The sequence below is a fragment of the Arachis hypogaea genome, chromosome 18, assembly GCF_003086295.3.
Source record: "Arachis hypogaea cultivar Tifrunner chromosome 18, arahy.Tifrunner.gnm2.J5K5, whole genome shotgun sequence".
In the NCBI taxonomy this organism is placed as follows: domain Eukaryota; kingdom Viridiplantae; phylum Streptophyta; class Magnoliopsida; order Fabales; family Fabaceae; genus Arachis; species Arachis hypogaea.
The window spans coordinates 94,998,349-95,015,908 of NC_092053.1; the positions used below are offsets into that span (position 1 = coordinate 94,998,349).

Here is a 17,560-nt window from a genome sequence, read left to right on the forward strand (position 1 = left end):
CGCACCTGATTAGTTGGAGGCCTCCACCGAAAGATTGATTAAAGGCTAATGTAGATGCTTCCTTTAAGAGAGAGACTGGAGAAGGAGCAATATCTATGGTCATTAGAAACAACAACGAGAACATAAAATCAAATAATTCGATTTGGGAAGCTGAAGCAATATTACAAGATATTAGAGAGCTAAAAGAAGAGTTACCAAATTGTGGACTAACTTGGATACTCATCGAGAAAATTTACTTGCTCACACAGTTGCTAAAGTGGCAGCATCAGACAGTCTTGTTCAGCACTTGAGTATGCAACCACTTCTGGAGATGCATCGTATTATCAACATGGAATCTTGAGGCTAGCAACAAGTCTTGAAAAAAGAATAATTCAATCACAAATATCAAGAACACAATAATTCAGTTTAGAGATCTTTAATTAACTAAAAGTGTGGAATTTACCATGGCATATGTTATTTAGGAAGAAAATGCAACCACCAAGAACATGAGAAATATATTTACGAAGAACAATGGCATTTAATTGGTACGTTAGCTTTCATCCTCTGCGGCGGAACTTTCTTGCGGAGGTGATGCCAACAGAAAGACCTTCTCGGACCAGTTCAGTCGCACCATATCTCGATCTAGAACCGATGAGCAATCGAAAGAGAGAGCAACCGTGGTTAGCTTGTGGTAGCGATGGAAGCACATCGCTTGGAGTATGCTACGAGAGAGATGACGGAAAGGAGTTTGGGTCGGGGGATTTGGGTTCGGGTTTGGGTTTTCTGGGCAAAGCCCAAGACAAAAACAAAATCAATATATAAGAATTGAAGCTTCTTAATTAGTTCTCTTTTACATAGCTCCGTTTGAAAAGCTTAAAAGTGATTTTTTGAACTTTTAATTTATGAAAAATCATCAAATTAATAAAATTAACTTGTGATTTTTTAAATGTTACTTAAACTGTTTACAAAAAAGTTAGAAAAAATTAGGGTTAAGTACTGTTTTCGTTCCTAAGGTCTGGGGTGAAAATCAAATTCGTCGCCGACCTTTTTTTGTTATTAAAATCATCCCAAACGTTACAAAACATTATAAATCGTCTTTTTATCCATAAATAAAATTTTTTGGACAATTTTACCCTTACATAAAAATTTAATTGATGTGGTGTTCAAAGGCAGCGCTGCAGAAGAAGTACTCGTCAATGGTGGAATGGCTCAACAAACGCCACCAATCCCGTTTAGACAATAACAACGAATCGGAATCATCTTCATTCCCTACCTTCGAGTCCACATCATCCTTCCTCACCCGATTCTCCAACCTCAAATCCTCCATCGAATCCCAACTCACTCACTCCCATTCCCTCTCCTTTTCAAACCCATCGCAGCTCAAATCCTATTTCAAGAAAATCTCAGCATCAATCTCTCATTTGGAGAAGCTTGTTGCAGAAAACTCCTACTTCCTTTCCTCCTACAACATTCGATCCTCCCTCAAAACCATCGCCGATTTGAAACACACCCTAGAAAACCTCATCTCTCAGCTTCTCCCTAAGAAGAAGTTCTCCTTCAAGAACAAGGCTGCCACCAAGAAAGACACTACCAACAACAACAACAACAACACTGTTACTCCATAAGAATCTAAACAGCCCCTACCTCTCAATCGCGACTCCCCGAGGTTCAGGAACAAATCGGCGAGCTTTTGGTGGGTGATTTTAGGGGATCGGAGGTTGGCGAATTCACGGTGTCTGATCTCAATTCATGCGAAGTTAGGATAATTAGTTGTGTGAGGACGCTATTCGTTCACAGGTCGAAGGCGGTGCAGTCTCCAAATTGGTTGATTTTGCCGGAGAATGTAAGGGTTGGAATCGTTGATATATTCATTTCGGAAAATGGGAAGAAGGAGGAAATTTGAGTAGGTTTATTGTTGTAGGATGCTCCAAGTGTTCAAGATTTTTTATTTGTCTTGTGGGCACTATATGCAATGCAATTGATCTTAGTTCGGATAAGTTCTCTCTCAGATTTTGATATATTAAGAGCTTAAAGTGATTTGGGCGATGCTAGTGTATGTGATTGCTGAGATACGGGAGTGGTTTGGGAGGATGGAGGAAGGGTTTTGTTTTTATTTCTTAATATTATTTTTATTATTATTTATATTAATTATTAAGGGTATTTTGATAAAAAAAATATAAAATTAAAGTAGAAAAAGACAATTTTATAACGTTTTGTAATGTTTGGGATGATTTTAATAATAAAAAAAAGTCAGGAACGAATTTGATTTTCACCCCAAACCTTAAGGACGAAAACAGTACTTAATCTAAAAAATAACTATTCTATAGTAAAAGGTTTTTTATTATTTTTTATTAAAATAAGTATTTTTGTGACTAAAAAATCAAATACAGAATAATTTATGTATAAATTATTTTAATATAAACTCTTATGTTTTTTAAGATCTCTTTTAAAATTAATTAAATTTTTTATCCAAATTAAATTTCATGATAAAAACCAAAAGTCCAATAATTAAATTTTATAATCCAAAAACTAATGTTTTTAATGCGTTTTTCTATAATGGTCATAGATCACAATCAACTTATTTAATAGGTGCCCGGCAGTTCCGTGTGCCTAAAGAAGTTCCATACATCTAAGGTGACCAATGGCCGCGCAAGTTCAATTCATACTCTCAAGTCTCGTCCACTTAAAAATTGGGTCATATCTTGCATTTCAGACCCTTGTTATTTGGTGTTATGAATTTTTTTTTTTCTTTTTATCATTTGGAAATCTTATTCTATGTTCTATGATTAAGATTTAGCAGGAACTTTTCATTTTAATTTTGAATTTTATTACACAATTTCTTAATTGACTACTTTATCTTATTGAATAGATTACTTAATAATAATAAAACTTGTCAATGGTTTTTATTTTTTTGGTGACTGAAAACTTGTCAATGGTTTAATTTTGAATAATTTCTTACGAGTTGCAAATATATAAAAATCAATTTATTTTACTTTTTTAATAAATAAATTAGTTAGAACTTCATTCACAATTGAATTTTTCTTTTTTGATTATTTAATAATTTGGTTGAATAATTTTTATCATTTTTTTACTTTTTTAATAATTTTTTTTTTATTTGTTGATTTTCATTTTATTCTCTTTTAGAATATACAACAACTCAAACGTTTATTTCTTATGTTTACATATTTATATTTTATCTTGTCATCTTATACACTGGACTACGATAAATATACGAGATACAAACAAGTAACAAGGTTTCTATTGTAAGACAAAGAGATAAATAAAATATATTTTTAAGCCAGCACGCATGAATAAAAGTAAAAAAACATGCCAATCAAAATGTGTAATTAAGTGTAAAACCAAAAATTAGAGATATTAGTCGTCTAACTACGTTAAAATAGCCGTCCGATCAAAATAAATAAAAAGAAACCCTCTAGCAAATGTAACTAAGACAGCATCATATATCTTGTATAAAGAGGTCCATAATTGAGTGGAAAAAAAACTCAAAGCTAAGAGATTTCCAATTCTAAAGTCGTTGTTCAATAATGGAAAAACAACAACATAGCTTGATCATTTTCATATTCATCTCCACCTATCTTATAAGTTCAACACATCCATTAATGGTGATTCCAAGGCTAAGTCCAATTCCTGAATGGGAAACAATCTTATACAACAATAACTTTGCATCATCATCACTCTCTTCAGATGATGTGAAAACATTTTATTACAACCAAACATTGGATCACTTCAACTATAGGCCTCAGAGTTATCAAACATTTCAACAAAGATATCTAATGAATTTCAAGTATTGGGGTGGTGCCAATTCTAGTGCTCCAATATTTGCATATTTGGGCGCAGAAGCACCCATTGATGGTTCCCCTGAAGGCTTAGGATTTATCACCGACAATGCTGCTTCCTTTAATGCTCTTTTACTATACATAGAGGTATTGTATATATGGTTACATTTTCCCTTACTTCCTTATAGAAATGTTATAATAACATACAAATTCAACTAGACAGTAAATGTTTTTCGATTAATATCAATTAATTTTTTAAAATTTAAACTCTAAATTTTAAATTAATTTTAAATTCTAATATTAAATCTTTGAAAGAATAAAAATTAAAAAATATTTTTTAATAAAAAAATATTAACTAATATTAAATTAATTCCTTATACTTAATCCTAGCTAATATAGCAAGAATTTTTATCCTTAAAAAATGAAATAGCATCTTTTAAGATAATTAAGAATAATTATCTTAGTAAATTATTTTTATGTTATAATAATTGTCAAAATAATATTTAAATGTATTATTAACGGTCAATAGTCGTGTTTATAATTGTAAAATAAAATTATTAAAAACAGCTTGACTCTCAATAACTGTCTGAAAATTTTCATCTTGATAATACGTTTTTAAGATGACTTGGGTAAATTAAAGCTTGACTCAGGAATATAAGGGATGCAAGCTAATAAGAAAGTTTAGAACAAGTTTGATAATATTTGTATTCATAGTTATATTTTATCATCATCAATAATTACCTAATATGAATAAAATAAAGTATTATTAATAAAATTATTTCTAAAATCATATTTATTGTCAAAATTATTTTTAAACACTTTTTTGTTTACAATTCATGATTCAATGATTTTAAATATATTCTTTTAAAATGAATGATCAAAAGATATTCTATTAAAACAACTATTTTTATTGACTTTTAATAAAAAAATCTAATAGTTATTAATGAAAGGAAACTTTATACAAGAGTCATGTATTATTCATTCACATTAGCGTCGATAAATTATACCATATATGTGTCAGTTATTTCTTGTTGGCTATCATATTTTGTTTTTTTAACTATTTTTCTGCTTAATTACTATGACAATTTTCAAGAAGCACCAATACAAAGAATTGAATTTGACATGGATTATAACTGATATATATGACAGCACCGATACTATGGAAAATCAATACCATTTGGATCAAGGGAAGAAGCATTGAAGAATGCAAGTACTATTGGATATTTCAACTCAGCTCAAGCCATAGCTGACTATGCAGAACTCATCATACATATAAAAAACACATACTCTCACAAGTCTCCTGTAATTGTATTTGGAGGATCATATGGCGGAAGTTAGTTACTCAAAAAATCTTAAATAATCTTCCAACGTCTTTTCTTTAGGATGCGTTTTGGATGGATCTTATTTCAAAATCCAAAAAAAAAAAAAAAACGCATTGTTCATTTTTTAACATTTGTAAAATATATTTTTATTAAAAAATAACTGTGTTTTTATAAAATACACAAGAAATACTTTTTAATAAACAATTCATTAAAACATTTTTAAAATTTCTCTCTCTTTAATTTTAAAAGATAATAAAGTATGTTTTGGATTAACTTCTGAAAAATACTTTTTTATTTTTATCTTTTCAAAAAAATATTTTTATTAGAAAATACAATTATTTGCATAAAAAGAAAATATAATTTTTTATAATTTATTCAACACTTTTAAAATTTTATAAAAATCTTTTTTTTTTTTAAATATAAAGTCTTCGATCGATATTCACACACAAATTGCTTACTTAGCATAAGAATACTCTCTTACTTTCTTTTAATTAAAAACACTTTCTTCATCTTAAAAAAAAATTTCCAAACGCGTATTTGTTTCCAAGTTGAGACATCATGTGTGTGTTTTTAACCTCCTTTTATGCAGTGCTTGCTTCATGGTTTAGACTAAAATACCCTCACGTGGCAATTGGTGCTTTGGCCTCATCAGCTCCAATCCTCTACTTTGATGACATCACGCCACATGACGGATACTTCTCTATTGTCACTAGGGATTTTCGAGTAATACACAATTGTTTTGTATTTATTGTCTTTAATTTGTTTATTAATTGTTACGATAATTAAATAATACTAAATAAGACAAATTTTTTTATTTTTTTTTGTCTACCTAATATTATTCTTTTTCAAAAATGTTTATCAAATGCATTATAGAGACGCTTATACTTATATGGAAATTTATTGTGCAGGAAGCGAGTGAGACATGCTACCAAACTATATTGAAGTCTTGGTCTGCAATTGAAAGAGTAGCTTCTCAGCCAAACGGCCTTTCCATTCTTAGTAACAAATTCAACACCTGCTAGTATGATTTTTTTTTTTTCGTTTTTTTTTCGCTCCCTTTTGTTTAGATAAATATTCTCAACGGTTTATTTTTAACAGTCGCCACTATTAATAAGTATTGAAATATTTCAATGTTAGGAAAATTACACAAATAAATCAGATGAGAAACAATTTAACCTAAACATCCTAATTATTAAATAAAGATTTAATTACTCTATGGGTCTCTATAATTTTATTAAATTTTTAATTAGATCCTTATACTTTTTTTTTTTCAATTGAATTCTTATATCGGATTTTGTAATTAAGTCTTTATCGTGACAAAATCGTTAGAATTAACAGAATATTCTATTAAACCAAACGAATATATCTAACACTTGACTGAATATTCTATGTAGTTTAACAGAATATTCTATTAATTTTAACGTTTTTGTAACGATAGAAATTTAATTACAAAATCTAATATGGTATAGGGACTCAATTAAAAAAAATATAAAAACCTAATTAAAAATTTGCTGAAACTATAAGGACCGACACTGTCAAAGTAATTACACCTTAAATAAAGTTGTTTACATATTTATCCTATTCCTTTTAATGTAAATCGTGATACTTTTAGTTGGGCTTTATATTTGTAAATAATATCTAACAAGTTACCACAATTTACTTGTACAAATTTAATAAAATATCCCTATTTTAAGAAATTGCAAAATTCCAGAAAAATTCACGATTTGGTGTGTATTTTATATCTAGAAAATTCGTAAATAATCCATGATTTAGTGTAAAAAATAACACATGAAACCTAGACAAAACCACTATTTAGTGTGCCAAAAAAAAAGACATAAAATGCGAGCCAAATCCACAATTTAATGTACATAAAATTCTAAAAATATCCACCATTTAACTTGAGTTGAGGTGACTATAAATACCCGTATAATTCACAATTTGGTTCGAACACTCACTTTTATAATTCATAAACCACTTTAGAATATATATTATTGGGATAATTATAGGTTGTACATGTTCTGAATATAAAATTTAATTATTTCTATAGCTAACTCACTATATTATTAATTAGCGAGAGGAAATAGTAAAAAATATCTTTATATAATTGTTTCATCTTTTATTTATAGATGATTAATTTACACGATATCGTTATGCATCACGAGCATTCTAGATTTAAAATTAATAAAGCTTTCATTGATGCATTTATTGTGCGATGATATTTGAAGACGCATACTTTTTACAGGTCACTTAAAAAATACACTATAATATCATAAAATATTGCGTACTTGTTTAACTTTTTAAAAGATGGTAAAACTATAAGCAGATATTTTTCAAAATTTGAGCGATTGATGCCTGAAAATTTTCTCCTAACAGGAGTAACAACAAGTATACTATTACTCATTCCTGATTTTAGAAGCGATTTTTCCAACACAAGCTGGGGAAGACACTATAAAGGTTGATACTCGGACATATAGATATTTTTAATAACATAGCTCTTTGGAGACAAGTCCAGGGTGCGAATTCATATCCAGTGATTATTCTATATTGCCAAGTTAAAAATATTATAAAAATATAATTAGGGGTCAGCCACTTTGGCATAGTTGTAGCAGTGTATAGGTCTCTTGTCAAGATAAATGTTCATATTAGTATTCCATTTAGGGATGGCAAAACTCCCCGAGACGCAAGGATCCCTATGAGAACTGTTCCGAATGGAGATTCGATTGTGGAGAATTTTTTTCGCAGAAATGGGGCAGGGAGCAAAATTCTCCCGAGACAAGTGCGGAGTCCCGAGCAGGGATTCCCATTCCGTCTCCGTTAATCCCCGAAATTCATCTCCAAAATTCATAAATTTACTTAATTATCCTTAATAGTTTATTTCTTATATATATTTTTAGTCATTTCACACACACACACACACATTCTGTCTCCGCTAATCCCCGAAATTCATCTCTGAAATTCATAAATTTACTTAATTATCCTTAATAGTTTATTTCTTATATATATTTTTAGTCATTTCACACACACACACACACACACACACCATCACCGCGTCGTTCTCTATATTCGTGGTGTTTCTTTTCACAACTCTATCGTCGTGTCCGTTCTCTTCTCTGTTGTTGCGTCCCCCACCTCGTTCACTACTCTGTGTTTTGGCTCGCAGTGGTGTCCCCTACTGCGTTATTTTAAAAGAAGTTGCCATCTTGTCATTTAGTCAGACATAGATGGGAAATGAGGTCCCCGCAAGAAATGAGGTCCTGTAAGGAGTGGAAATGAAGAACAATATTCTCCCACGACAGAAAATGGAAATGGAAATAAGGAGCAAATCTAGAAGCACGAATGGAGAGCAAAAAAGCATTCCTTACCCCATCCTACCCCGTTGACATCCCTAGTTCCATTCACATATTATTAAATGTTTGCTTTATAGAATGTCAAATCAATAATTAAATTCAAACTCAGTCTTATCGCATAATTAGTGTTTACAAAAATTTCCTTAGATCTCTCCATTTGAAGTTCAATGTGAAATTTGCAGCTACATGGCAAATACAAAAGGTATGATATGCACTTGGTGGAATCCGACCATTGTCGTTAGCCTATAAAGTAAAAGGAGACCACTTCGATAAAGACACTAAAAATATCTTTTTTTTTTAAAGATGTTTACATGTGTCATAATATTATTGAACATTTTTATTAAATCAGTTAATAATTTATTTTTTTAATAAATCAAAACAAAATCAGTTTATTATATAAACAATAATAAACCCAATTGTCTGCATTATAATTATTAGACCAGATTTGGTCCGACCGATTTACACAATCTAAACTGAATCATGTTTAAATTTTTTGATAAAAAGATAAATATATCTCTGATTTTTGTTTTAAAAAAACAAAAAAAAACCCATGATTCAATGAGTTATGTAAATTAGTCGGTTCGACCGGATTTGATAACAATTGGGTTTATTGTTATTGTTATAAAAAATCGCTTTTATTCTAATTTATTAAGAAATTAAAAAATAACCGGTTCATTAATACATCCAATAATAATGCGACACATAAGTGTCTTTACAAAAGACGTTTTACGCGTCTTTATAGGAGCATCCTCCAAAGTAGAATACCATGTCGAGGCTACGAGGAATATTGACGAGAGAACTATTATTAGTCTAAATTTTCACAAAATAGAATTCCATCATTGAAAGTATAGTCTAGACCAACAATGAATTCTCAAGATCAAATAATAAATTCAATACAAAATAACCGAGAGTATTTAGCTCCCGGGTCGTCTTCTCTGGGAGTTGTAATGAAATGTACAATTATTGGCTATCAAGGAGAGCATGGGGAATTGGGAATGAAAGCAAGAGAGCAAGCAATGTAAATATCAAGGAAGTAAATGAACATGCAAGAAATGTAAATGGCAGCTCTTGGCAAGAATTGGGTAATCTAGGCTTCCTATCTTAGTTGTGGACCACAAACATGGCAATTGTGTGGAAGCAATACAAACTAGTCAATCCTCCTTGAGAATTAGTCAAAAGGTGTAATTGGTCTCAATCCATAAGTCCTAGTCAACTCACTAGTTACTTAGTGAAAGACTAGCGTCAATGGAAACCAAATCAACTAACCATTCTTACACAATGCGGAATGGACATCCACAACTCAATTCCACCCAAACGCCCAATTTCTCAACCAAGAGTGTGAAAATTAAACATGCAAGAAATTAAATATCAAAGCAAATAAAAGTCAACGTAATAAAAGTCAAAGCAATAAAATGCAAGTAAAGGAAACTTAAAATGCAAGAAACCTCTTGGCAAGTAATTGAAGGCTAAGGCTACCTATCCTAGTCATTGACCACAAACATATGATGATTATGAAGATTTAATCCTACTTAGTCAACCTTACATCGAAGATAAGTCGAATAGGCATAGTTAATTTCAATCCCTAAGTCCTATGTCAACACTAAAGGGTCACATAGAGTCAAGGGAGACCAAATTAACTAACTACTCTAATATATCAAACAAGAATGGACATCAATGACTCAAGGATCACCAAAATCATCAATGTCAAGCCAAGAGTTGAGGAAAACTAAGTAGAAACTAAGCTAAGCATTTTATCAAACACTTGGTGTGCATGAAAATAAAATAATATTAAATTGCATTAATAATAAATTCTAAAATACCAAAAGCAAGAAAATGACAATGACAACTAAAGGAAGCAATAAATGACATGGAAACATAAATTTGCATTAATTGGAATTAAAATAACAAAAGTGTTCATAACATGAAAAACAACATAAATAAAGGAAATAACAAGAGAAATGAAGAAGAACAAGAAGCAATAACAATAAAATGACAAGGAAAAGTAAATAGAAACAAGAATTAAAAGTAGAAATTACAAGAAATTAAACTAAAGAACCCTAATTCTAGAGAGAGGGGAGAGCTTCTCTCTCTAGAAACTAAGAGAAAACATCATAAAAACTAAACCTAATTGCCCCCCTTCGTTCCTCTTCACTTTGGCCTTAAATAGCTTCAAAAACTGAGTTGGAATGGGTTTTGGGGCCCAGAAATTGCCCCCAGCGGTTTCCAATTAATGAGCTCACGTGCAGGGACCTGTGCGTGCGCACAAATTGTGTGCGTACGCACACTTCAACTTAGTCCACTATAGCAAATTATATATCATTTCGAAACCCCGGACGTTAGCTTTTCAATGCCGCTAGAACCGCCTCATTTGGACCTATGTATCTCAAGTTATGATCAATTTAGTACCGAGAGGTCAGGACTGGCAGCTTTCCAAATCTCATTTCTTCATGGTTTCTTCCCTTTTGCATGCTCTTCTCCTCACTTATCCAACCCATGCTTGCCTTGAAAATCTGAAATTACTTAACAAATACATCAAGGCACCAAATGGGATTAAAGTGAATAAAATTAACTAGAATTAAGCACAAAAGAGTATGTTTTCACATTTAAACACAATTTAAGAAAAAAACTCAAAAACATACTATTTAGATGAATAAATGTAAGTTTATGTGATGAAATCCACTCAATTCAAAACAAAATACGTCATAAAATATGGACTCATCAAATATATTATAGTTTTCATTTGGTGTAATTGCCATAAGCAATGTATCTCCGTATTTTTTATACAAACAAGTCCCCATGCTGATTAGTAATTTCTAATACTTGAACACGAACACCTCAATGAACAGGACAACGTCTGGAAAAGCCGATGAAAAAACACAACATATGCCCACGATTTACATTATAAGAAAAAAGGACAAACATGTATTGTGAATCCATCTCGGGCATTTGCCTAATATTGATTCCCTCCTGATTTATTTAAACAATTTATACAAATTATTATTAATGAAGTATTTTTTATTTTTAAATTTTGCATTTTTTTTAAAAAATAAATCTTACAAATATTGTTCGAGGCGAATAATTATATTAAAGTACGAGATTTTAGTATCTTATAATGTATGTACCTAAGAAAACAAAAATTAATTTATTTTAAAATTTAAAAAACTTAAAATTGAAACTTAAATTAATGATTAAATTAAAGTATTGGTACTCTTATATAAAGAAGAATATCATAACAAATCCTAAAAGTTTCACAAGCATTTCTAATAGATTTGTAAATAGGAACAACTTAGAAAATAAAATTAAATTAAAAAAAGTGTTTTCAACATCCATCTCATATAAAAAGTAGTTTTTCTTAATCGGACTTTTTTCAAAGCTTAATTGAATTATATATTTTATAGCCATCAACTTTTGTATTAGGCTTGAAAATAGGTGTTCTTTTTCTTGTTTATAGTAAAAATGTGAGTTAATTAAACTATCACTTTTTTACAGCCCCTTAAACAACTCTTCGGACTTAATATCGTATTTGGTGTCGATGTATGCTTCAGCAGCTCAGTACAATCATCCACCAACATACCCAGTTACTATGATCTGTAATGCCATAGATAAAGCTTTTTTTGAAAATGATACTTTGAATAAGATATATGCAGGTGTCGTGGCTTTTAGGGGAAATGCCACTTGCAAAGTTAATGCTCCCCAAAATGTATCCGAGATTATCCAGGGTTGGAGGTGGCAGGTAATTTATTTATTTACTATATCCTTATCAATTTACTTATTCTTCATTTCTATTTTTTATTTTATTTTATTTTACGTTTTAAATTTTATTTTTAAAACAATATTGAAAATGGGACTACTAGAAATAGGGATTTGAATAGAACGTTAGAGAAATTGAAGGTAAATTTGGTAAAGTGAAGGTTTGTTAGTGGTGGTTTTAAAAGTTTGAAACTCGATGAAAACCAAGTTAAGGTGGAGATTATTGGATATTTTTACTTGACTTTTTGTATTCAAAATTGATGACTTTTGCTTTTAATATTAGAGGTTTAGTTTCAAGTGTGATAGCTTCGTCTTTTTTTTTTTTCCAGCATAGATGGCTTAGTAAGTGCTAAGTGGTTGTATCAACACTCTCTCTTTGGCTCTATAAATTGAGTTTAGTTTTGAGTTTCAAGTTTTATCAAGTTTTAAAGCTAAAGTTGTGTCTTTTCATATTTTATATACCATATTTTTTTTGTCTCTATCTCTTTTCGTTGAGAAAATTTGTATTAGACTGTGTATCTTCTCTTTGTTTTGGTGAGAAGTACTTTGTTTTAGTTTATTTCTTTTGAGAGTTGAAAGTATATATCATTACCCTAAGGTACTTTGAGTGTATTTAAGACTTGGGTTAATTTTGGGTAGAGTGCAGTATCACTACTTTGTTATATCTCATTAAAGATTTTGATTTTCCTTCATATGAAATATTCGTTTGTCACACAAGACAACTCAGCTTATTTTCTATTTATACTATGTAATATATAGTAACATCTAATATTTTATATCTAATCCTATTTCTAATAAGTTGGGTCAAGCCCCGTTAACCTTATTGTAGTTTTGCTTGGCCATGTCAATGAATGTCTTCACCCAGTAGCTCTTATTTAATCTACGCACCCACGCCACATTCTCTGCGCATAAAAACACATGATGCATAATAATTTTCAACTCTCTTACAATCTCGTTTACTTTTTTCGCTATTGGAGATTCCAGACCCATTATGAACTAACCCACACACTGCAGTCACTACTCACAACAAATTTTTTAGCATGAAATACTAAATGACCTCAGAAATTTCTCTTCTAAAACACACATTCTCCACCCTTCCCTACCTATATTTTTGTAATTATCATTCATCCTCACCACTCTTACAATATCATACCATTTGCACCTATGTTCTACCGCCAGTATATGCATATCCCTGTCATAACAAGAACTTGTTTTCTTCTTCCAAATGAGTCGTTCTCGTCTGACAATCTCTACCACTATTTGAATAACACCGCTAAATTTTTCATCTCTAGATCTCCAACTCCTAGTCCTCTATGCTCATTTGATTTTTGAATTATACTCCACTTAACAGTTTCTTTAATTTGGACCTCCCCAAAAGAACTTTGAGTACATGGAGATTATTTTCTTTGCCATTTCCCGAGAAATACATGACAAAATTATTTATAATTGATTTTGTTGTATATGGTCTTCCTGCCTTTGATAATAGGCTAGCCTTCCAACCCTTCTTGAAAATATATTGCTGTTGTTTGCTTGAGTGTACAAGTTCTTGAAGTGCCTCATTGAAATCTACTTGATTCTACTCGAATCATTTACTGTCAACCCCCCATCTTGAACTTCATCTATCATGCTTTTCCTTTGTCTTATCGTTATGTTTTTATATTCACCCTTCATATTACAATCACTTCATTGTTGCTTAGAAAACTTAGCTCTTCTCTTATACAACACTTCAATCTAAATCTTCAATGCTTCTCTTCTAATCAAATTCTCCTCTTGATTCACTCCACCCTCTAACATCTTCTCTGCTTTCTCAATTTTTTCTTCAAACCATCTTATTCTCTTATTAATGTTCTAAGAATGTTATGATTGGCTTAATTTGTATATTCAGACATGTAGTGAGATGGTGATCCCCATTGGAATAGGAAATGATTCAATGTTCACAGTTGATCCTTACAATTTTGAGAGCTTTGCCAATGGCTGCCAGAAAGAATTTGGTGTCACTCCTCGTCCCCATTGGGTCACTACCTATTATGGAGGCCATGTAAGCTTTTTTAACATAGTATTATTTTTCTTTTTAATGTGACTTTAAAAATATCCTAATTAAACACACATATCTCAAAATTTATATTGATATAATGAATAATGCTACATTTTATTGTCACTAATGAGTAATGACTAATGACAGGATATAACATTGGTCCTTCAAAGATTTGGCAGCAACATTATTTTCTCCAATGGGTTAAGAGACCCTTATAGTATTGGCGGGTATGTAATCTTCTTAATTAAAAAGTCAGAAAAAAATTCATTGAAAAGAAGTACTTAAAAATCAATATTTAATACAATAGGAGATTTTATTTTAATAATAATCTTAAATTAATATTTTGATTAAATACCTTGTGTTAATTGACTTTCAGAGTTTTGAACAACATTTCAGACAGCATTATTGCTATCAATACAGTTAACGGTATGTATTGGTATTCTATTGTTTTATTGTTTGTTTATGTTAAAATATCAAGCAAATTTACATAAATGAGGTATCATTATAAATATAACCAAATTAGAAAAGAAAGAACTCAAATATTGCTTGATTAAGTAATGAATAATTGCATCATTAGCTACCAATAAGGTTTCTTTTATCTCATACCATATATCAGTTACAAAATGGCGATGTACATATATATATATATATATATATATATACTCTCAGGCTAAATCAAATAATCAAATATTATCTTTGCAAAGGAAATTGTTTGACATTTATATATTTTTTCTAGTATTTATACATGTAATAATATTATGAAATAGTTTACTTATTCATTCATAATTTTTTTAAATAACACATATGTTAGTATTTAATGTTCATTATGAAATAAATTTTTCAACCATATTTAACGTTCTTGACAGAGAATTTATTACATTATGTTGATATAAATTTTGAAATTGTATAAACAATTAAGAGCATATTAACGTAGGAAAAGAGATGAATAGGTAGCATTGGAGCAAAGAGAAAAGTTTACAACAAAAAAGGTCATAGGACTAACATGAACCAATGGAATCGATAATTAGTGAGTTATGGGTGAGCTGGCTCCATTAGGAGAGAAGAGAAGTCGAGGTTGGTTGGCCAGCCGATATTCAATTAGGTCTTTCAGCAGCCAATTTGTCTAAGGTAAACCAACGGCCAGTTAACGGTTGATTGGCTAGGATAGTGGTTAGTTTGGGGGACTTGGTCGTTGGGTGACCAATTGGGTAGGACAATGGGTAATCAATCGGTTTTTTTTTTTTTTTTAAATAAATTAAAAAAAATATTTTCACAAACCCATTTTTCCAATTTTAAATTTTTAGATACACATCTTTCTTGGATTTAGGGCAAGTTCGCTAAATAGAGTTCCTCTGACCCTAATTTTAGGAAAAAATTGAGTGAAGTTTGTCGGAAAGTGCGACGAACTCTATAAAATTATAGAAGTTTGTCGGGATTGAGCGAATTCATCCTAAACTAAAAAAAAAACACATTTCAAAAATTAAAATTGAAATAACATGTTTTTGGAAATAATATTTTATTTATTTATTTCAAAAGAAAACCGTAATCAATCAGTCAGGTTGTAGGTTAGTTGAAGTTGGACAATAGGCGTCAATAGATGATCTAAGTAAAAAGATTTATCTTTAGTTAGAGTGAAAGAATATTATATGACATATTTTAGTTATCTAATTAGTAAATATACAAGTTTAATAATTCATATAATGCACAGAATTATTTTTAATTAACATTGCTATATTTTTTAGAATAAAAATTTACAAGACTAATTGAAAAAATAATATAATCATAAAATAAGTTTTAATATTTAAGAATTCAAAAGATGAGCACCATGATTGAACATCATTTGTCCACCAAATTAACCTCATATCAAGTCATAATTCAATACCAAATAGTCCAAAAGTTTAGAAGATATTGTGAGATATTGAAAGATATATATTAGAATGAGAGATTATATTAGACACAACAAACAAAGAACACAAATAAAATTAATGATAAAATGTATAATAAATTATTATATGGTAGGAAAGATTAGAACTCATTTTAAGCATATAACTAAGTAATAGGTAGATAATTAATTTATTTTTAAATAATTAAAATAACTAATACAATGGAGAATTAAGATAAATAAATCACCACACTACTACTAATCGAACCAATATAACTATAATTTCATGATTTTATGGTGCACGATACTGACACGGACACGGAATATAATACGATACGAAATATATCGACACACAAATTTTAAAATTTTATAAGATATGGGAACACGCATACATATAAAATATAATGTATTTTTTAGATAAATCATAATGATATTTTGATATTTTATTGATATTAAAATATAAATTAATTTTTAAATTATTTTTAATGTCTTATTTTAATTATATAAAGTATTTAAAATATTTTTTATTTTAATAAATAATATATATTATTTTTAAATTTATTTTAAGAATACATGTTAAGAATAAGATTGGACACGTTGACACGTAATGGTATTTAGGTGTGTTCAAGTATGTCTGGAGAAAATTTTTTTATTTTTTATTAAGACACGGTTGGACAGACACGCGTGTCGGACGAGTATCATTGAGTGTCGTATCCGAAATGTGTCCGATACGCGAATACAACAACTCAGTAAAGTGTTCATACTTCATATCCCCATGTTATCATTTTCTGTTAAACCAATCAAATGATGAATGATGATACTTTGATGGACAAATGTTTATTTTTCAGGATCTCATTGCTTGGATATTCTGAGTGCAAAGGAAACTGATCCAGAATGGTTGGTACAACAACGAAAGAAAGAGACCGAAATCATGAAAGGATGGATTACACAGTATTATGCTGATCTTGCTGCACTCAATGAGACTTGGACACTCTTCAGTCCTTAGCATATATACCATAAGGCTAAAATTACAAACCTTTATAATATATAGCCCAAACAAGCTTTTATATTTGAAGTATATACAATAGAAATTACTTGATCATATATGGTAATGCAATGTCACAATGTTCATCAAGAAAAATTACAGTTACTATCATTTCCTAAATCAACATCCACAATAACCACGTTTTAGCATTTGATATATAATGGAATGGACACGCAGTGAATCATTTCCTTCGTCCCTATGTTACCACCACATTCATTCAAGTTCAACTTTTTACACAAACAAATAATCATCACAAGAAAATCACCCATTTAACAATTTTTTTTAGGTTACATTTGAAATAAGCTACGCTATTTCTGTGTTACTTTTTTATAGTAGAATGAGAAACACAATTACAACATCACTTGAAAAGTATCTTTTTAAATTATAAAAAGATCACTTATAA

General features: G+C 30.0%; 1 protein-coding gene and 1 pseudogene across 1 annotated transcript; both read left to right on the forward strand.

Moving 5' to 3' along the window:
* Positions 1-1,133: 1,133 nt before the first annotated feature.
* On the forward strand, positions 1,134-1,882 carry LOC112770170 (tubulin-folding cofactor C-like; annotated as a pseudogene).
* Positions 1,883-3,407: 1,525 nt separating this feature from the next.
* On the forward strand, positions 3,408-17,277 carry LOC112768996 (uncharacterized). Its single transcript, XM_025813381.3, has 9 exons — positions 3,408-3,923; positions 4,926-5,109; positions 5,688-5,821; positions 6,007-6,119; positions 11,935-12,178; positions 14,081-14,233; positions 14,378-14,457; positions 14,607-14,656; positions 16,961-17,277. The coding sequence occupies exons 1-9, from the start codon at positions 3,525-3,527 to the stop codon at positions 17,116-17,118; spliced, it is 1,515 nt and encodes a 504-aa protein (XP_025669166.1). The 5' UTR covers positions 3,408-3,524; the 3' UTR covers positions 17,119-17,277.
* The last annotated feature ends 283 nt before the right edge of the window (positions 17,278-17,560 follow it).